At 35.7% G+C, this 23537-nt stretch overlaps 1 protein-coding gene across 2 annotated transcripts in view; it reads left to right on the forward strand.

The window, feature by feature from the left end:
• The window catches only part of LOC139979473 (cytosolic carboxypeptidase 6-like), an 82490-nt gene that overhangs the window by 19602 nt on the left and 39351 nt on the right, over positions 1-23537 (forward strand). For both annotated transcript variants that reach the window (XM_071990316.1, XM_071990307.1), the window contains exons 3-6: positions 5295-5419; positions 7498-7592; positions 8759-8975; positions 23403-23442. In XM_071990316.1, the coding sequence (XP_071846417.1) occupies positions 5295-5419; positions 7498-7592; positions 8759-8975; positions 23403-23442 (477 nt within the window). The remainder of the gene's footprint in view (positions 1-5294; positions 5420-7497; positions 7593-8758; positions 8976-23402; positions 23443-23537) is intronic.

The following is a 23537-nucleotide window of genomic DNA, read 5'->3' on the forward strand; positions in this document are numbered from 1 at the left end:
CTTAAATCCACATTACAAGTTGAAAGTAGCTGTAAATCCTTGCTGCAGAGCTCATTGCTTTTGCAAAATTTGACTAAAAACGTCTTTGGCAATTCAAAATCTGTAGATCTCATACTGTCCCATGGTTCCATACTTTCAAGAGGTTGGTTGATATTGTATCCATAATAATACGTGGACTCCAACACATTTTCAAGATACTTTCGGAAGTGATGAGGTGTGGGGGGTTGTTGACAGGTAGAGACCGGTCGCTGAGGACTTACTGTGCTAAAAGGGTTACCCAGTTCACTCAAGGCAAGGTAGAGGAGAGAACTGAGGTTGTGAGGAGACAGGTAAGCTGGTTACTCAAAAGATATCCAAACCCAGGGAAGTATGAGATGTTTAATGAGTAGCCATGTTGTTATAATCTCTTTTTTCTCTCTTATTTACTTTGAGAGATTTTCATCTACATCATTCCTCTCTTATCTGTCACCTGTACTTATGCATTCCTTTATACCTACCTTAATGCAACGAATTGGTAAAAATTTTTTGCACATTGCAAACTCTGCACATCTCCTTGACCTTCTTGACCTCCTCAGGTTGTTGCCCTCTTCAATCCCAATCTACCATCCAGAATTAGTTACGACGGGATTCTTGTGCGAATTTGCCATCTATTTGTGGATACTTACATGACTTGTAGTCAGAGAGCTATGAAGTCAATGCCAATGTTAATAACAAATGCGAATCCAAATTCCAATGTCAAATAGTCAGCTTTAAAACCAGTCATTGATGATGTTTCCCTAAGCACTTATTTGCTATCTTAATTAGTGAATCATACCTTACCACCCCTCCCCCCACCATTTTTTGTTGTTGTTGGACTTTTTGTTGTTGTTGTTGCGCTTTTACTATTTGTGAAGTTTTCAAGACATTTAATTCCCCATGTTTTACTTGTCTCTAAATTATCCTCAGTATGTGTGTGTAGGCCTAATATGCCACTCGTGTTTCCAATTGTCTCTAATTGTCCTTTTAAATACCCTCTCTTCCTGTTGAGCTGGCATGTAAACTGAAGAAGAATTTAAAAAAAGTTTGACATCAACTTGTCAGATGCAATTTAGCAAAAAGGAACTATTTTGGATGATTTCCTGTGCAACTTTGAAAACCTCTGAAGTTGCTCAGTTACAAAGCTACTTTCCAGTTATTTCTTAAATCTACAGCACGTAGTTCAAGTTAAAGGCCACACTCTCTCCGAGAATATTTGTAGAGCTCCCACGCGCGAAAATGATTCCAGAATGACAGCCTGGAGTGAAAAGAAAAAAAAAACAGCGACACAAGACAGATGGGCAGCATAACCCTAAAACAAATTAGGAGGACAAGGTGTTTTTTAAGATCTGACTGTTGAAGAACAATATTGGATGTAAAACTAGGACCCTGTCTCACGTTTATCGCCGACCACGGAATTAATGAGATAAACAGAATGGCGTAAAATCCGCAGATAAGCGACACCTGTGGCTCGAGAAGTGATAAATTTTCAGGGAAATTTTACCGCTGGGCTGTTTTAAAAGTCGAGTTAAACGCTCTTATTTCCATTTGCCGACCACTTTCGCGACTCGGATTGAGTGATGTTTACTGATGGTATTCCCGTCCAGAGAGATGGCTATCTGCGTAATAAAAGTTATTCCCGTATCATCAAAACATCGAATCCGGTGTGACTATCTTTCTCGTCTTATATTGTCACATTAAAATGGGAGTTTTCGATGACGGAAACGAAACAAAATAGAATTTACTTTTAAGTGAATGTGACATGAGACAGGTAGAAAAGAGTGTAAACAGTCAATCAAGGGCAGATAAATTATTCCGCTAGACACACCTTGAAATGCCAAGAGGTGTGGAATCTCAAGATTACCATTTAGGTGTCTCTTCTGGAGTTCTCAAGTTTAATTTCCATGTTGTTCTTCTTATTATCTAGACTGAAAAGCTTCTAAATGCTAATATTTCTAATTTCCGTCACAAAAGACGGGAGGGGTAGGGATTGGGGCAGGGAAAAGTGGAGAAAGAGGGGGCAGGAGGTGTCTTCTTGATGTAGTAATATATAAACACATATAACATATCTTAGACTGAAGAGAACATGTATGCGTGTATGTATGTATGTATATTAGATCCTCCTGCAAGCAGGAACTCGCAAAGAAGCCTCATTGGCTTATCAAAGCCGCAAGCTGACCGAAGTCAGTCTCTTACATTCATATTTAACGTCCATGATTATGAATTGTTAATTGTCAACAACTCTGTAAACTGTTGCAGTTGTAATGTTTGATTATGTACAGATGTATAATTAGACTGTACATGTGCTTGTATTTTAATAAGCCTAGTCACCTGTAAGCACTCTCGTAGTACTCATACCGATTGTACTCTTGTAGTACTCTTGTACTAGTATTAGTACTAGTACTTAGTACTAGTACTAGTATACAAGTACTCTTGTAGTACTCAAACTGATTGTACTCTTGCACTCTTTTAGTACTCTTGTACTATTATTAGTACTAGTACTTAGTACTAGTACTAGTATACAAGTACTCTTGTAGTACTCAAAATGATTGTACTCTTGTACTCTTTTAGTACTCTTGTACTAGTATTAGTACTAGTACTTAGTACTAGTATTAGTATACAAGTACTCTTGTAGTACTCAAACTGATTGTACTCTTGCACTCTTTTAGTACTCTTGTACTAGTATTAGTACTAGTACCTATACTAGTATTAGTGCTAGTAAGTTAGTACTAGTACTAGTATACAAGTACTCTTGTAGTACTCAAACTGATTGTACTCTTGCACTCTTTTAGTACTCTTGTACTATTATTAGTACTAATACTTAGTACTAATACTAGTACACAAGTACTCTTGTAGTACTCAAAATGATTGTACTCTTGTACTCTTTTAGTACTCTTGTACTAGTATTAGTACTAGTACCTATACTAGTATTAGTGCTAGTAAGTTAGTACTAGTACTAGTATACAAGTACTCTTGTAGTACTCAAACTGATTGAACTTGGTGCATTTTCAAACTTTACTAATATAGATGCCAGTGCAAGATTACGTATCGTTACATGTGCTTCCAGCCTTGTTCTGGTACTCATGCTTTTGTACTCGTTCTACGAGTCTGGTTACTCACATAACAGGTATCTTATGATGGGATATCTTAGGCTTCCTTAAAAAAACACTGGGAATTGGTGGGTTCAGAAAGGGGGTTCAGTTTCCAGGTTCTCCTAGTTTGGAACACTGAGTAGATGTCAATTGATATCCTCTGAATCTTAACCATCATTTACACTTGTCCATTAACTGTAAGGTAACCTTTCACCACTAACCTTTCCTATGGTCCCAGTCAATTCCAGTATACTGCCCTCCTCTTCCTCACTCTACCACTCAAAATGTTTACTAAACCGGATGAAACCTTGGATTTTCATCTCACATGATCACTACAATACACATTGCCATCGGAATTATTGCACATCTTATAATTCTGTCAAATTGTATCATTTATGTTAAGAAATCTTGAAAGGGTGAAGAAATGTTGGTTGAAACAGGTTTTGAACTTAAAAGGATTGTCTGGTGGCCCAAAGAAGTTACCTTAAAAAATGATAAATAATTTTCCAAACATGTTGTCAAAGTAAGAGAACGCTAATGTTGCATTTGACAGAGAAACAATTTTTTAATCGTTAAGGATGGACATTTCCAATATGATTTGAACAGTACAGAATGTGACATCATCTACGCTAATGCAGATTGCGACATAACCCACGCTCCGTACAGTACCTACAGTAATCACAACAAAAACCGTGTTTGTATACAGATTAATTTCTTCCTTAATTTTTGGTGAAATTTCTTATAAATTAGATATGTTTTCAAAAACTACTTAAGCTGCCATATATGTAGTAGATTGGTGGTTTTGTGGTCTTTGTGTAACACAAGATAAGTTTTACTGGTGACTGCACTGTGTTTACGATCTGACAACCCTGTGTTGTTAATCATATTGTACAAGGAGGAGAAGAAACACAAAGATAAATCAGCTGAAAATCACAGAAAATGTTTTAAAAATTAATTTATTTAGATTGTCAAGTCTCTAGTAAGGTGTGGCAGGACTTGTTCATCTTCAAAAAGGTGTCAGATACTTCCTTAAAAACAGGCTATTTAGTCTTTGAATTATGTTTTCATGACTGGGAGACCTGAATTTTATATAGTGATGATGTAAAGCAAGGGATGATCTAATTTTCTGTTATGTTATTCCTTTGTTTTCACAACCTTCGTTTCAACGACACATGAACATAGGTTTGTGGCCTATGGCGATTTTTAAAAAATATTTTATTATTCTATTTGTCTGCTCTGAGAGAAGGAATATCACAATATTCAAATGATATATGTGGGCTTGTACTTTTGGGTTAACTAATTAAGGGCTATAATTAGAAATTTTGATTTAGCACAATACTGCACGTCATAGTTTGTAGATATCGAATGAGTTTCCCAGATTTATCAAAACTTCAAATGTGTACATCTTGGCAATGCAGCAAACTAAACTAACAGGATACTTTCTACCTGAGTGGCATGCATAGGATTTAAAGGATGATAGAGGTTTGGGAGGGGGAGGGGGAGGGGGAGGAACGAAGAGGAGAGTGACATTTTTAACTTCTCCACTGGTCTAGGTAGGGGAATGAACCTTTATGGAAGGCACTCCCGGGCTCGTAAGAGTGGTCTCATTCTTTACCGACTCGCTGCAATTTTTCTCCAGATCTACTGAACATTTTCCGAGGGCCCCCGTGGTCCCCTCCATCAGTGCCCATTGCTGCTTTGTACTTAAATATTTTCATACACCTTCTGTTATTTTCATACACATTCAGTTTGTATCTTGAGATCAAGTCGTATATGTATTTTTACATCAGTGGACGGCGTGTCACAGAGAGTAACGGCTACACGAGACAAGACATCAGTCAGAGCTCCAAGGCAAGCCGACACAACTATGTGGGGTGTTAAACTAAGATTTGTGAACTCGGATTGATTAGCTTTGGCAAGACCTCTTTTTGCACACAAAAAAAAAAAAAATACTGCTTTAATTGGATAAGATTGATGAGAATGCTACTGACTGTCATGAACATGTGCTATCTTGATTTGGGGATCCTTGTGTTGCCGTTGGACTGATTTATTAGCTAAATCAATCCAGGCGGTGCAACCGCTATCTTTTAAAGCATCACATTTCCGGTTTTAATGATGGTGTTATTTATCACATTTCTCTTCTGATGTCTTTGCTTTTCTCTATTCTTTCTTCCTTTTTCTTTTTAGGTAACCTAGGGCGAGTGGATTTCATCACTGACTACGAGTATGACCTTTTCATTAGACCAGACACCTGCAATCCGCGATTCAGAGTCTGGTTTAATTTCACCGTCGAAAACGTTCGTCCTGACCAGGTGCTTTTCTCCGTTTGCTTTTGATTTTGGGTAGAAAAAAAACGAAAAGTGGGAAAATTTTGGAATAGATTTGTTTCGTCCGACCGTCGATAGTAATGTCAACTACGAGCTTAATAGTCAATCTAACACATGTAGAATTAGATCTTAACAAAAGTGTTTTTTCCCAACTTTATCTGTAATGTGTATGAAATGGCAGTGTGGGTACTTTGGGGGAAGGTTTGCCATCTTGGAATTATAGTGCATTAGGTTGGTGATGGACACTTTACACTTTGACATCATTAGCTGCACATTAACAGTTGTGCCCATCACTTCTAGTGGGCCACAGTTCTGTGGTGGATGAGGGGAAATATTGTGATTGGTGAAAACATGTGACCCTTGTTTCTTAGATTTCAGGCTTTCAGTCAGGCTGTGAAAAGGAGAATCAATGGAGACGGAAATTCTTAACCTTGATGTGAGCATCTCCGAAATGCCGTTTATTTCCAGACTTCTGTCATTTACGTCCCTCTTACTAGATCAAACTTAGAATACGATACAGTCCTACTAAAACCTGCCTCCTCACAGAATAGGAAGATCTATTGATCTATTGATCAGCACTTAACAGTTTCCTTGGCATTTTTGAACACAAGGTGTAACATCTTGTTAAAATAAGGTTTCTGGCAATTAAATAACATTCCAGCCGCTTTGTATGCGATTATAGCACCAGTTGGTATATAACCTTGATTGACATCGAAAAAAAAAAAATCAGTATGGACGGAAGAAAACCAGATCAGTGGCATCTATAGGCGAGAATTTCTCAAATAAGAGGCACAAGAGAAGCACTAAACAGGGGTCATGTAGCTGGCACCAACTTTTCGCAATACTATGTTCAGACTTATATTTCTTCCAGGGAGGAATACTTTTCCATATACCTCTCAAAAGGCTAGGTTGATACGCTAGGTTATTACCAAACAGACCCTCAGATATCAGTAGTAAATTGAATTTGATCCCCCTGCTTGGTATCTGACTCCACGATTGCGTTCATTGAAAAGGAAGTTGAGTTTTGTTCAAATTATGAACAACGAGGAGGAGGAGGAGATGTTTCAAATAACCAATCAAATAAAATGTAGTACATCCATGGTTGATAAATTTTAAATTGTGATGACGTTTTGTATAAAGTGTCTACGATTTATTGAGAGATTATAAACATCTCCGGGAGTCCATTCAGATTTGATAATGAGTATTCGATTATGCGTTCCTGCTTCATTCTGTGAATATAGCTGTAGGTCTGAGGCAAAGCCGATCTGCCAATAATTGAAACAATGCCAAGTTGATCAGGGACGGATCACGACTTGTAGAAATTTAAAAAACTACTGTATTTCTTATCAAATAAACAAAAAGAGTAGGCCCAAAAAAAAAAGGATCAAATATTTAAGTGAAGTAAACAGTGCAGTTATAATTGGTTGTTCATTTTAAGTGTATGGCTTTTAATGTTTTCTGAGCCGTTGAGTTTTAGCTTACTGTCCTTCAGGATTCGTTTGTTCAGAGATTTCCTGCAAACTGTGTAGAAAGCTGGAGAACGGTTTTCACCCGTGGAGGACTGTTGATCGTCGCCAATCGTCCATTTTGAGGCCAAAAATTCTCTTGCCCTCCATCATTCCTTCCCCATTCCCCATCACACTTCCCTCAAGAAATTGACTACACCTCTGATTCAGTCGGACAATAAGCAGAGTTTAAAGCAAGCGCTAGTTTTGGAAATATTCTGGCTTTCATTCATCCGTGTGCACAGCAAAGAAACTGACAACTTCACAGCTGCAGGAGCGAATTGTAAATTTGTCTGTAATGTATGACTCTATTTCAGTACAGGGCATAAAGCAAACTTTTTAGTGTTATCAGTATTTTAAGGTTCTTAATGGCCTTGTAAACTTCAGGACGGATTATATCCGCTGACGGGTGAAATATATTAATCTGCTTGTTTCCTTTAACCTGGCATCCATCTTCTGTCCATTCACCGTTCTGCTCTGTGTGTATCATTATCGTTATTTTCGTCTTTATTGTTTTAACTCCCTTCTCCTCCTTCCTTTTTCTTGTTTTGTTTACAGAGAGTAATCTTCAATATAGTAAATTTCAGTAAAACGAAAAGTTTATATCGGGAAGGAATGGCACCACTAGTCAAATCTACTAGCAGACCAAGATGGTAAGGAGACTGCTTTTTGAGTTATTTTCTGTATTTTATATAAATCAAAGACCGATCAATAACTTATCTGATTAAAATTTGAAATATGTTAGTTAATGCATAAAGCAAATCTTGTGATGTGCTTACTTTTTTTGTTCATGTTTTCTCACTCTAAATTTTGTCTTCCTGTCTAAGGAAACATATTTAATAATGTCATTTTATAATTTGTCTCCATTGAGCTGTACATAATATGTCTCATTTACCTGTCCCCACACAACATTACACTCTTTCTATCCCGTACCAAGCACTTATTTTGGTATTACCGTTAAGTATTGTTATAACCATTAAGTTCGGTTTCTTGTGTCATCGGCTATGACGAACCCAATCTAAGCTTAAATACATCTCAAAACAGCAGCCAAAGCATTGTCTGCTATCAAAAAATTCAATGCTTGGTAATTTTCACCCTCCAACAATTTCCAAAACTTTCAGTCAAAGCCCCTCCCACCTCACCAAAAAAAAATTCATTGGATAAGTAAACATTCAGACTTTATTTTGGGGGAGTGAAGGAGGGAGATGGGGAAGGTAGCCCTAGGACCCTTTATTAACACATAACACTGTCTTTTGTGCCAGAGTAATGTCCTTTAAACAGCTTTTGTGATGCTAATTTAGCATAATGTAATAGTAATAGCAATAATTTAAGTTGAACTAATCAGTGCTGTGACGAAAGAAATCCAATGAAGGTCATTAGTGATAAAATTTTCAGGTGAGTTAGGTCTTGTGTGAGATCCTCCGATTGTGATATTAATTGTTATTTTCATGTTACTCCAATACTCCTGTGTACTGCTGTAGTATGCAACCTGTCCTTTCCTAATTCACTAGTTTACAGACTAGAAATATGAGTACAACAGGATTTTTAGGAGTACAGCTGAATTTCATTGGTGTGAGTACTTAATTTTGCAAATATACTATCAATTTTACATTCCAAAACGTCCCATTACGAGTACAAATCCACACAGACATGTTTAAAAACAGGTAACCTTGTTAGAATATACTAAGTATATGAATGGACTCTTTACAAGTCTGGTTAATACTAACTTGAAGTTAAAGTCTATATGCCCTTAGCCTGTTGTATATAACAAATTCAGGAAATTTGATTGGTAACAGATTTTCCTTTTTTCCATCTAAAGGCAAAGAATCCCACCCAAGAACGTCTATTACTATCGCTGTCCTGACCACCGCAAGAACTATGTCATGTCATTTGCATTTTGCTTTGACAAAGAGGCAGATTCCTATCAGTTTTGTTACTGTCATCCTTATACGTACACACGCTTACAAAACTATCTGGATGGCATAGTGAAGAGAAAACTCAGCTTTATAAAGAGAGAATTGCTCTGTCTGAGTGTGGTAAGATAATTCATATTAAATCCTTAAAGGAGACGAGTATCTCAATTGTCATTGATTTTTATACGAAAGAGTTTGTGATTGAAGGGTGAAGGTATGGTGCAGTGATTGGGGTGTCTGTCCCACATCCCCCAACCCCAAATATCCCGATCAAAGTCCCCATCACGAACCAGATTCTCTTGACACTATTCAAAATTGCTTCTGTGCAGTGTTTTGAGAAGTATCGTCTGTGGATGTGGTATTTCTTGTTTACGAATTGGGAAATGCGGTTTGGAACAACTCGGTTCACCACGGTTGCAATGCAGTGATGAGGATTGGGGTGCCATCACATCCCTCAGGAACCGAAGCTGGTCTGATGATTATTTGTATTCTCATCCGTTGGATGGGGAGGGGGGGGGCGTTACGTTACGACTCCTGGAGCAGGAACGAATGTAACAGTTACACACCTGTCTTGTAATTCTCTGAACTCTCATGGAAAAGGAGAAGGTTTGCTATGAGTAGATTTTCATCCATGAATATCACATGGACGAGATCTCAAACGAACCTAGCTCTGTTGGCTTTCTAACTTTTGCGATTTCACTTAAACTTTAAAACCATGATCAGTTCTCCTCTCTTCCCTACACCCAAAACTTTCACCCTCACTGCCCATGACAACACACATCCAAGTACAATCAAAATCATCCATTACCCTGAGATTATTTGGTACTGACCTAACTCAGGTTGATGTCCTATTTTAAACACCTTTGTGGTAGGTATGTGGATCTTGCAGTTTAAACAAGAACTTCTTTTATCAAAGGATTGTAAAGGAGTGGAATGATTTGGCTTGGTCTGTTGTCTTTCAAACAAATGCCACAGGTTTCTGTTCTTAGCTTTTTTTTTCTAGGGTCCTTGAAGGAGACTGTATGTCACCCCTGAGTCTTTTTTATTTCTACTGAGTTGAACTAAACCTTTCAGAACATACTAAAAGAATTAAAAGAATATTAAGATATTATTTTACCATGTTTACTATATAGCGGTATATACATTGAGAGCTTACAATGAAATGACTAGATCTACTAATCACACTTTAATAATAATAATAAACTACATTTATATAGCGCTTAATACAGCGTTTCAAAGCGCTTTACAAAGTAGTAGGAAAGAGACAAAAGATACCAAGGGGGGGGGGGTGGTGGTGGGAGGGATGTAAGTGAGATTACCTATGACTAAGACATATATATGGTACCCTGAAGCTTGCTTTACTTCAAAGATACAAACAAGGGATGATTTAAAAATGTAATAAGAAACTATATTAACATTTTATACTCTTACTTTCTCTCCCTGCAAAAAAATATCAAATATTGCAAATTTTACAGTTTTGACATGTGCAGTTACTCTGAACTAATTGATCAGATCATTTTGTACTAATCAGCGACAAGATCTAACGCCAAATGAGTAAAAAGCTTTCAGCTGTTGCTTGAATCAAACACAGACTTCTTTTATACCTGTTAGCCATTCTTCAACGCCTTACCTGAAACGACAGATGAATGAATTTCATTAGTAAAAGTACACTAATCCATGTGCACTTCTCACAAGAACATTCAATCGACTGGTTTTAATCTTTCGATGACAAGAACAACTGAAACATACGGTGTATCAGACCTGCCAACTCTCTTCTGGGTTTTACCACGGGAGTCACCTGATTTTTAAGACAATTCCAAGCTCTCCCAATTTTGTTTCCTTATGTCTGGACAAGATTGATTTCTAAATTTTTTCTATATTCTGATCAGAAGTGGGTCAAGCATAAGTTTTGCCTGCATTGGGAACTTGGCAAAAATACACTCCATTTTTCAGAAAACAATTTGAATGAGTAAAATGCCTATTCCATTGTGTTTTGCAGCCCTAACTTTAAGTGCGATAAATATCTTTTCCGTAAATTTTGTTATTTTGTTATTTTTACCCTAATCTCCTCTCTTACCTCTCTCCATTCCACATATGCACTTAAATCTACCTAGCCTACAAAAGTTGGTAACAGTTTAGCACTGCCTCTCCCCTCCCCTATTGACCTACTTCAGGGGATGAAAATCATCATCTTTACAATGAAAGTAGCATTCCATCTTGTAATAGAGAGGATGTAAATATGACTCATCTGGACAAGGTTCCAGGGTACCCTGAGTATCGGACAAGTCCCAAGTCCCCAGTGTACCCTATAGTCCAATTTGTTTCCACAGACAAAAATGGGCTCAAGCCGATTCAGTACTTTGGTACGACAGCCATGGGATCTAGCCTTAACGAGAGTGGAAAATTCCTGTTAAGACTGTTATGACCCTAATTAAGAAAAACACTGAAATGCATTTTATTTCTTGTAACTGATAGATGTTAACATTGCAATGGTGGGATACTCTTTTAATGTTTACTATGGTTCTACAAGATTGTTTATCGTTTTTAAGTTTGTTGTATCATATATATATAGATCTTGTTCAATCTACTTGAGGTTGCTTTGCTTCTTAAACATTGCTTTCCCGAGATAAGGCAATAAGACCAATAATCATCACTTAGTTTGAAACTTGAACTTTCAAGTTTTCTGTCTCCCTAAGGAGTGTTTTGCCAATGGAGTACTCTGTTTGTGTAATTCGATGCTCCTCCGAGGAAAAACTTTGAGGCCATCGTCTTTAAAGCCAGTCGAATCCTCTTATCACTGCATTTTAAATTTTTGCGATAATGTTACTGGATACTGAGTCGATATATGGATGAAGGTTTGAGTAGTCAATACGTTGGATGATTTTGAACATCTCTAGCAGGACTGTTTTAAATGACATTTCATTGGAATAAACTTATAAGAAAGCTACAAGCATTCCAAAAAACTACCCCAAGTAAACAACAATAACAAAAGAAAGCATGCATTCATCAAGAACATACATACAAGAACATACATCAAGAGCATACATTCAAAAGAAAGCATACTTTTATCTAACTCTAGATAAAGTTTGAAGGTTTCTAATTTTTGGTTGAGTTTTTTTTTGGTTTATGGTTGAGTTGGACGGTAGCTTAAATAAGTAAAGTTTGCAGGTATAGTTAATATCTTGACTGATACAAAAATCCTTTCCTATTCCAAGAAATGTGAAACTCTTGCTGCTCTGTGACATTCTGCAACTTTAAGGTCTCTACTTGCTTTCTATGATCTTGGTTTCATCTTTTCATCTTATCTGCGGCACTCAACGCAAGGTCGTCCTTACAGTACATTTGTTTTTTGGTTTTTTTGTCCCTTATAAATGATTTTTAACATATGAATGTAAGACCAAGACATTTTACAGCTCAATTGCTACAATACACTGTTACCTCACTCTGCTGTTATTGCCAGATGCATTCATAAATATTGCACAAAAACTTAAACAAATTTCATAACCTGACAATAAAATATGCTATCAGCATGTATTTTTCATCTCACCGTTCAGTCAGGCAGACAATTAACAGTTTAAGTTTCATATAAGGGAACATATGCCACTGGACAATACCTTTTAAATAATAAACTTGCTATGTAAACTGCCATGTTGTCTAACCTGATAGATACTCGGTCTCTAAAAGGCGACAAAATAGCAGGATTATTTTTGAATACTTGATATTTATTACAGCACTTAGTAATATATATGCCCTCAGGGGTGCTTTATTCACTACTGTCTGTGATGTCTACATGTTACTCTAAAACATATCTCTTAACTTGGTCGATTTGTCACTTAAAAATATCGAGAAGTTACGACTGTTTAAGATGTTACCATAGTCAGCTATCACTGCGATAAACAGCTCAAATTTGTCAGTGTAAATTGAATAAATTACGACTGTTTTAACGTGTTTGTATTATAAACCGCTCAGACTTTTACCAGTTGTGTAAACATATATGAAAACTCTTTTAACTGCTTCTCATTTTTTGGGAAGATTGTGGCCAAATTACTAAATCAGCACTCTCTTTGACAAAGTGACAGTCGCCAGACTGGTTGCTTACCAATTCCCGCCCGCCCGCTGGAGATGGAAGACTGATTCACCGATGCCAAGCGTTTTTTTATTTTTTCCAAACGAGTGCTCGCATGACAGAACTGAGTCAGTTTCTCTGGATTCCTGTGACCATTGGGCATTCACATTGCTCAATCGATCAGACTGGTTCCCACGGTAACAAGATGGTCATCTTTGCCCCGTTGTCATGTGCAGACTTATTTTTTTTTTCCTTTTCGTAGGAAATAAGTTTACAGCGCTTAATCCCATCAGAAACAAACACCTGTGGAGTAGTAGCATGAGTTTAGAAATAGATTGAATTGATAACGTCTGCTTCAAGGTTGTTATTAGTGGCTCCTGTTGAATGCAGAACAATTTGATTATAGCAGCACCAGCTCTGAATCAGAGACAGTCATTAAGGTTAATTATAGATGTTTGGAACAAACCGTTGAAGGCTGTGGCATCTCAGAATTTAGAGAAGGTTGCTGAATATTTCAGAATTTATTAGGAGTAATATTGGCAGGGAGCAGTGCTGTAAACTAGAAAATTTTTGCATATATATGGGGGTAGGAAAGGAATGAGGTTAGGGGTGGTAGCAAGGATATAAAGAGCAAAGTGGAATCTGTTCTTCTTTTTTATGCATGATTTATTAAACTGCATGGCAGTAAAACAAGCCTTCCCAGTCTGAATCTGCAGGACCAATATGTATGAATGTATGTCAGTGATGTTATCTTTTCCTAAATCCAGAAGAGGAACCTTTATATTATATCATTAGCATCCACCTTTGTACATATATTTTATAACTAGAACTGCATTTGCCTGCAAATTTGCAGTATTTTAGTGCGCATGGAGTGCTTGCAGTATTAGGAAGAATATTTCGGTTATTCATTGTGTTATGTTTTGGGCGGACAACATACCAGGGAGTATCGTCATGTAGGTACCTGCAAAGTGAGGGCGCTAGTGAGCACCGTGACAGGCTCAGTATCATTGGGCTATGCAGCTAGCTTCTGAAACTGCAAATGTACAGAGACTATAAAATGTTTAAGTTTCACAACCAGTCATGTAGGTATCGTTCACTTGGCCAGTATTAATGCCAATATTGTAGCACGCACGCGCACTACAATGTTGGCAGTACATCTATGTTGAAAACAACACTAATGTCTTGTGATTGGTTATTGTGATGGAACCATATATATTCGTATTTAAAAAGTTGAACCACCCAATTATCGACACCCTCGCTAGGATATTCATAGGAAATGTTTCTTTCTTTTTGAAGGAGATATAAGTGGGAAATGTGTTCTTGTGTTTATGGAAATGCAATTATTTATAGGATATATTCTTACAATTAAAGCCTATAGCTGTGATAATTGGGTGTTTGAAAATATAAAAAAAACTGAGCACTATGGTTGGTTGGTTGGCAGTCTCTTGTGGTATTTAGCATAGAATCAAGTTACATAGGGAACTTGTCAAAGGTTTTCAAGGGTTTTCTGCCATGCCATTGACATCTGACATAGTTCATTCATGGATTGATTACCCCAAAGAGGTACAAAAAGCTTTTTAGTATGGTCATTTGAGATCCCTGTCTCCAATTTGATAGAAATATGTCCAAAAATTGACCACTAATCAAACAGTTTGTGTACATGTAATGGACCATAACATCAACTTTTTCATCCACTTTGATGCTAAATACCTTTGGCCCCCCTCTTTTATAGACAAGTTTCCCTTTCAGGATATATTTCCCCCCCTCTTCTTTGATCAAGTGTAAAGATGTGATGAGGATTAAAGTTGTCCACAGATTGACTGGTGAATTTGCAAATAAATCTCAAGAAAGGTCATCGCCGCCCGATCCACAAAAATGATAACAGCAAAGTAAAATGGACAGAGATTTAACTCTTAAAATGATATGCATTTCATTTCCCCATGGGGGAGAGGGGGGGGTTGGTGAGGTACAATGATTCATTTCTGTATTTAGTGAAAATCAGTGACAGATATATCTCCACAAGTAAACTATTTGGTTTTCTAAATTTGTGCTTTTGGTAGTTTGCTGGTAGAGTATCATGTGAACAAAGTTGGCATTGGCTCCTCGATAAAATGTAAATGGATCTAGTATATGCCTTTTATTTTGTTCTTATCAAAGGGTTCTCAAAATAAGAAGAGGTTGGAAATGTGAGAGCGAGCTATATTTATCGATCAGTTTTGATATTTTTGATTATAAAAAGACTGAATAATGAAAGGAGCATTTGGTAAAGTAGCGATTCTGACAACTTCAATTCACACACTGGACAGGGGCAAGAGGAGAGTCAAGTCACTAAAGCATTCCTCTTTTGTCCCAACTTACACCCTCCCCCCCCCTCTCCTGCATAGCTCAGCTGGATTGATAAGAGATTTCATGAGACATTTCAGTGAACAACAACATTTTGTCACTATAGTTACGCCAGTAGCAAACACGTCTGTATACATTCAACTCAGTTCGACTCTTGGGTAACAACTTTGACATAAGTCGGCTATATTATTTAACAGTTAACAGCGAAGCTTTTGTGCGAATCCTTTCTAGAGCATTTAACATTGTCTGAAAACCAGTTTTCTTCTTCTTCCTGTGAATAATATTTCTCCAAAGAACATCAGGTAGATAAAAAGAAACAAAAAAAAAACTGACCAAGACGTGTTATCTAGCAATCTTTTTCTTTTCTATTCATTTCTTTGACCATATATTAAAGTGGAATGATGCATACAGAGGAAAATAAAGTTCTATAACTCTTAAATTCTAATCTTCATCAAGTAAAATCTTACTTATTTCCGTAAAAATTGTTATCGCCCTTCCTGTTCTCTGCTGATTTCGATCGAAATGAGATGCTTTATTTTGTCATCCATTGCACAGACAAACAGCATGAATAAGTAAAGAAGATGTCGAGCTATTCTCGTTGACGTAAACACCCCACGATCCCTTAACTTTTATTACAAGATATGTAAAGAAGAAGTCAAATTATTCTCGCTTGCGTAAAAAAAAAAAATAAACGTTCCCGACTACTTTTATTACAAGATATGAACATTCAGAGTTTATCCTCAGTTTAAGTAAAACCCAAAGTTTTGTAGTTTTACGTCAAGATATGATTGATGGAGCCAAAAACAAAAGTTTATTTGAAATTCTAAAGGATAATTGAGAGAAGTAAATGTCATAATTTGAAGAGATATGAAAGCAAATTTGGAATGGATTCAAGGCTATCATATAGATATGAATTTTAAATATCCTATCTGTATTACTTTAAGAATTTACTCGTTTTTCTTTCTAATTTTTTTCTTGTTTTCTCTTTTTTTGAAATCTTTTCTTATAATGGCAGTATATTCTTCAGATAATGAGGTGAATGGGTATAAATAACGACAAAAACGTGAAGAAAATTACACCTACATTGGAATCTTTACACATTGTTCTAGACATCAATAAAGAATATGCTCTAGGACAAGTTTTGGAACCTTTTCGTAGGAAAATGTCCCTTATGGAGTTTTATGAAAAAATAAAAATGCATTTTTATGACTGCTTGTAATATTGCCAGAGGTTAAGACAGATAAATACAAAACAAATGAATGTAATTTTGGTTGGCAGGGTAAAGTGGTATCAATTCAAAGGACTTAACTTGGATAATGGAAGGAGCTGTAATTGCCAGTATACTAATTGCCAGTGGGGGGAAAAACATCTCCTTGGTCAAAATAGTTTGCCTGAATTATGAATAATGTCATCAGCTTAAAGTGAACGGCAACTTGTTTACTGAGAAGTATGCATTGGAATGATATGTGCACCAGAAATAAGTATTCCTTTTTTTTTAGGGGCGGGGGGCAGGCAGTGGGGTGGGGTTAGAATATTCATGTTGAGTGAATTAACCCTATTTATGACAGAAGCAGCACATATTTAGTTGTGACAAATATTCATACATAACACGCGCTCCCTTTTTGATCACTTACAAATTAATCAGTGAAAAATTAATGAATTTGATTCACGCAACAACTTTCTGACATCCAGACATTTTAAAAGTAATATTACATATACTTTAAAATCAAAGTTGGGAAATTTCAGAAATATTTAGCAAATTAGTAGCTACCTCGTCATGATATTTTAGTGTAGAAGTCAAGAAGATCATATAAAATCATTTTAATGCAAGGTCATCATCACACAGGAATGTTTGGAAAACTTTTAGAGAATAGAGGAATTAATCTAGTACTGACCTTTCAACTTCAATCAATGTTTAAGGTCACATCTTTATTCCATAATGAAGGGTAGGGCAAGGAATGAAGGATGCATTAGGAAGTGAACGAGGAACGGGGAGGGGAAGGGGGAGTCGTGGAGAGGGGTGATAACAATTTGTTCCTTAACCCTTCTTGACATATATATAAAAGTTGCACCTGCTTAGTGCTATTAATGTATGTGCAGTGTTAAAGTACTTCAGTTGAATATTGTAAGATAATCAACGGTTTTTCAAACTCAGTGTGCTGTGCCATGTAGATTAAGGTTAAAAGTTTGTTGCGTTCATTCAAATGTAAATTAAGTGGTAGTCTTATTTACATGTAAACGTAATGCACAAGTTGCTTTTGTTAGTGATCATGTGATAACGTGCTGTAGATTAATATCTGACTACTTCGGAGACTATATAAGACTCACGTAGCTAGATGAGTAATACATGAGTTACACATGTCAGAAATGATAAGAAAATCTGCAAAAAATGACTAGTTTGTAGGCTGAGTTCAAGCAAGCAGTTTACTACCACCTTCAGAACAGTTTTGATCAGTGAGCTGATAAGACGGACTTGGCTAATTGAACACAGTCTCCTTTCCATTGTCTATTAATAATTTGTAGTCAAGATCTCTGGATTTATACTTTTAGCAAGCTAAAAAGTTTTGGAGCCCATTCTGTGACCTTTAAATTGTTTTACGTAATAGCCGAAAAAAGCCCAAAGCAGTGTAGATTAAAGAGGGCAATTTTGAATGCCCTCTGATTACTCTCTTGGGTCCTTTGTTACAAAGATAATACCAAGCTATAATGTGCAGTACAGTGTAGAGTTTCCCATCTTTTGAAGATTATATCAATACAAACGGGAAAGTAACTTAAGACAGACAACCCTTAGCATTGCTGATCGTTATGTCTCTTTACCAGACTCGACAAAGAGCGTTGAAATTTGTACAAAACTTTCTCTCTTTTTATCTATCTTTTCTTTTCCTTTTTGATGCATTTCAGTGTATCATATTTCATGTCATTTTCATTTAAGGCATACAGACGTTCTGTGGTATTTTATGGCGGATAATAAAAACAAAATCCCTCTATTTTCGATGGTATTCCCATGCACCGTGTAATTGGTCAGTGGGATTGCTTATCCATATTGATTAGAAAGTATCTGATTGGTGGGTTAGGAAACCTCATAAATACATCAAAGATATATATACATATATATATATATATATATATATATATATATATATATACATATATATATATCGTTGGTACTGCGTGTAAGCTGATCAGACAGTGACAGTAAATTTGTGAAGAAAAGTTAGGTTGTAAAGAGCATGATGGGAATCAAAGCTAAAAACCCTGCTACAGTTTTTTATTTGACATTTCACTACCGAGTCAGGGACTTGGTGGCTAGGGTGGCTGTCCCATTCTGTATTAAATTTATATCTTTTTAGAAAATTCAGAGGACATGTTGACAGGTTAGTTTATAAGATCGCACTTGTGAAGTATTGTGGAAAGAGGTCAAAGGTCACTGAAAGAGAAAGAAAAGAAAAGATGGCTAGGTGATGATACTTTGACAAATGACAGAGGAAGGACAAAATTGCTAAACTGAGAATGAAGATAGTAGAATAATAAGATCAAGATTAAACAGAAGGAGAAACTCAAAATATCAAAACGTAAGACAAAATGTAAATGTGTTGGTAAACGTGCATTCACTATTACTTCAGTTAGGAGGGTCATTTTCTGCTGGATGAACTGTAACTATGCATCATGCAAATGGGAATAGGTTCATAAATACTGTGAAAATTTACGTACAGAGCTAATATGTGTCTGGGAACAATACTACCACACTAAACTACCACAATATTTGTAGTCACTTTGTAAATCTTGCACATTGACAGATTAATATCAAACATTGTAGATTGTATTTATGATGAAAGTACGAAGAGACTTACCAATACACTTAGTTTTGAATTCCTAGAGGATGAAGAATATGTAAGATATAAGATGTACTACTGTGCTGATCATTCAACTAATCTCCTAAACTTACTAAGAATATACAACTTTATTATTATAGCTTCAGCAAGTATTTTAATGCCATCGAAGCAGTTTTTTCATCAGAAAGATATTCAAATTTTTCGGATAGAAAGATTTTTCAGATAGATATTCATTTTTTTCATCAGATAGATATTCTGATATTCAGATAGATATTTTTTCAGCAGATAGATAAAGATTTAACAGTGTCTGTAGTCAAAAACGACTAGATAAAAAACCTTACCTTGTTCACAACAACCTAATAATAGAATGTGTTAACCAATGATATTCCAAAGTTTTGAATTCCTAGAGAATGAAGAAATAGTAAGATATAAGATACAAGTACCACTGTGCTGATCATTCAACTAATCTCCTAACTTTACTAAGAATATACAGCTTCAATATTATAGATTCAACAAGTATTTTAATGCTATCCTCAAAGCAGTTTATTTCATCAGATAGACATTAAAATTGACTTGTTTAATTGAACAATGTCTGTAGTCAAAACCACTAGATTACAAAAAATGAAATTCATAAAGTAAAGTTTAGCTGAAATGTGGGGCCAATTTTGTGACCTTTAAGTTCTGTTTTGTAAAACTGAAATAAACCTAGAGAGTGTGTACATTAAAGTAATATCATTTGCAATGTGTATGATTGGTCTCTTACAGTAATTTTCTGCTAAAAGAAAAGTACCAAGGTATATATATATATATATATATATATATATATATATATATATACAGGGTATAGTGTTCTATCTCTGAATTAGTTGCATTAATGAACTAAGTGACTTAAGACAAACCATGATGGTATTGATGATTGTTATGTTTCTTCGGCTCCAGACTCAACAAAGAACACAGATAATACAGTTCTAGCTTAGCTTTTAAGAGTTGATTTTGGTATAAACGCAATTAATGTATTTTGTGATTCTACCATCCATGCTATTAAATCTTCCTGCAATTCAGTAGCTTTACAAATCATATTTCAATAATGGAGAAAAAGTTGAAACTGTGCCAAATATTCATTTTGTTTTACTTATGTATGTGATAGATATATATATAAAAAAAAAACATCACATCTACTGGTAATGGAAATTTAAATTTAATGGATAATTTTATAAATCACTTAACATTAATTCAAATTCATGGCATGGAAGAAAAAAACCTAGGAGTAAATAGTCTTATTTGTTGATCAACTTGCATCAAGTCTTATTTTGTGTAGTATAGTATTAGGTTGGTTACAATAAATCGGTTACCAAATGCATACAGTTCCTTTAGGCTTTATTGTCATTGCCATGTTACACCTGCCTGATCAGTTTATCCCAGGCAGGTTTTTTCCCAGTCTTAAAGGGTGTGAAGACTCGTGCAAAAAGAAACGTCTAATGCCGGTAATCTGACCTAGTTTCGAATGAGGTGTAACAGAAGTGTTAAACACCACCATTGATCCCAGAAAATACACACACAGCTTGTTACCGTCTGTAATTAGACACTAGTGTACAGTCAATACATACAGCTACGCTCAATACCCACAACATAGTATACAAACGATACAGTGATGGACATCTAAGGTCCAGCTAAAGATAACAAGGTATCACGTTTCATTACTGTCTGCATTTTGTAGCGTCAAGAACAAAACGGCTGCACACGTTTGGGGCGAGTCTTCAATGCCTTTAATGATATGAATCTTAAGAACTTGTCAATTTAATCAGCCCATAGCTAACTCGTCCTGTAGCTATGTACTAGGAATAAGACAAAAGTTTATATAAAATGCATGACTATGCTGAAAATTGTGCAAAACATTAAATTTGCTGTTTTGTATGAGAATTATATACAACACGAAATATTGAACGTGCCTGGGATGACGAAACTTTCAGAATCAAACTTCCATGAATAATTTGATGAATTATTTACTACTGATTTAAAACATTCATGTGGTGAATCAGACAAAAACAAGAAACAAGACATAACTGCTAACTAAACCTTCCATCTGGTTTTGCGGTGGAAATTATCCTGTGTCGTCAGTTTGGCCAGTAAATGCAGTATTTTAACTTGCATATACTATGAAATTGATAATTGGTTAATGCTTGAAATAGACGCTGGACTATGTGCGGGAGTACTTTAGGATTCGGAAACAGATTAAACCACTCTGGGGCCATCGTGACAGGGTATAATCTTACACTAAAATAGCACGGGAGAACGTACAGTATCGTAGACGCCTACGTCAAGAAAAAAACAACCAACTTCTCCTTTAAACCGTGTAAAAAAAGAATATCGTTTCTGCCGAAAGAGTAAATTGCAAGAATTTTGACAGCTCGCAGCCCTGTTTTTCTGAAAAATAAAAGCGCATAGACAAAATGTGAAAAGGTGTTTTAATCATGGTAATCCATTCCCATCAGGTGTTTGGGTTATATTACCCAAGGCAACTCACTCTATTATTCATACCAAACTCTGCCAAAGGGCTCTACCGATATGTATGTGTTGTATGTCGCGAAAGATTTGTATAAAGTAATCCCCGGGGATCTCGTGCCGCTTGTTCAGAATCCATCCTCCACGTGTCATTCAAGAAACCTACTTAACGGGGGAGGGATATTATTCGCGGTATGGTACAATTAGATTATAGTATATATAACATGTCGGCATAGAGAGAGAGAGATATGTCTATAAGTTGCCAAACTTGACATATGCATTTATAATTGACAAACAGATTGGGATGTAGTCGTCATAATAGTGCATCTCACCTTTTTAATGGGAGTATGGGGAAGGGGGTTTTACTTTATGTTTGATGTATTTCCTCAGGATGACTTGGATTTTTGGGGGGGCAGGGAGAGAGGGGAGGGGATTGTTTCTGTGTTTTATTCTTTTTGAGGGTGGGAGGGATTGGATATTCCCCTGCAGGGTATCATTTTATCCAGTACTCCATTGTAATGTACTATGCTAAGTAGGTAAATGGGTAATTTTGCTATAAAAGTAAAGAAATGCGATACACAAACCATAGTATTTTATAGTAAGAGACAAAGTTCACAGCTCGAAAAGGTGTGACACAAATTATGACCACTAAATTATATATTTTCTATTTATATTATATTGCATATAATCATATCCTTTTTTGATTTCAGTGTTTAATTATTGTATATATGTTAATACTAAGACTGAAATTCAATTTGCATTGTTGTTTTTGTTTGGTGCATTTTTTATTGATTTGTGAATAACTCATTGTTTTTGGAACAGCTAGCCAAAAGGAAGTTCTAAATATGTTAGTCTTTTGATTATAGCTAGGGGTAGAAGGAGAGAGGATGGGGAGGGGTCCATATATATAATGTTAGTAATATATCATGGCTTTGTCAGAATGATCCATGTTATTACAATCCAATGTAACATGCATCTTTAAGTCAAATTTGAGGATAATGGTTTGCTCCTCGGTTTAAAATGTTTAAACATCACAATTTGAATTCTGACATTCTTTTCTTCTTTTTCTCAATTCTTACTAACATATGACAGAAAGTTAAAACCATTTTTTCATTCATTAAAAAAGTCATTTACTTATTAATAATATTACTACTAATAATAATAATAATTTATTCTTATATAGCACCTTACTCCAAAATATGATCACAAAGCAGTTCACAATAAAAGGATAAAATTGATACAGCTATAATATAAAATACTAAAGACAGCAAAATACAAAAAAAAACAAAAAACATAGACAACAAACAAGTGACACAGAAACAAGGAAATTCACTCTAAAAAATACAAATGATGAAACAAACAGGTTATCTTAGACCAAAACATGATTTTTGGATTCCTATTGATTTTGAAGAGTTTGTCTCTTAGGACAGTGGTATAAAACATGCTATTCCGGCCACTTTGATTATTAATGATAACTGACGTAGTTTAATTTCTCTCATTTCTCTTAAAATGGTATTCAAATGACCCATGTAGTAGTTGTTGTTTAAAATAGTTTGCATGTCACATGACATGCCAAACACATTATGTCAGAATCCTACTGGTTTTCATTTCCCAAATCCTTCCCCAATCCCAAAGGCTGTTTTGTAGATCAGTATAAATGTCTTCATGTTTTGCATGTAACATGAACAGACTGTACTGCAATAATATTAAATAAACTGTGTATGAAAGTTGTTCATTGCGAGGGAAATGTTTGAAATTTACTCCTTTTTTTTTTTACTCTTCTTGTCTTTTTTATCCCCTTTGCAGCAACAGAAGAGATTAGACATGCTGACCATTACAAATCCAGGTAAGATCTTGATGTACGTCATAAAAGACCAGCACACAGAAATATTACCAATTGCATTATGTGGAGAAACTCGACTCAAAAGACTTCCATGTTGT

This window comes from Apostichopus japonicus, chromosome 2 (genome assembly GCF_037975245.1).
Source record: "Apostichopus japonicus isolate 1M-3 chromosome 2, ASM3797524v1, whole genome shotgun sequence".
In the NCBI taxonomy this organism is placed as follows: domain Eukaryota; kingdom Metazoa; phylum Echinodermata; class Holothuroidea; order Aspidochirotida; family Stichopodidae; genus Apostichopus; species Apostichopus japonicus.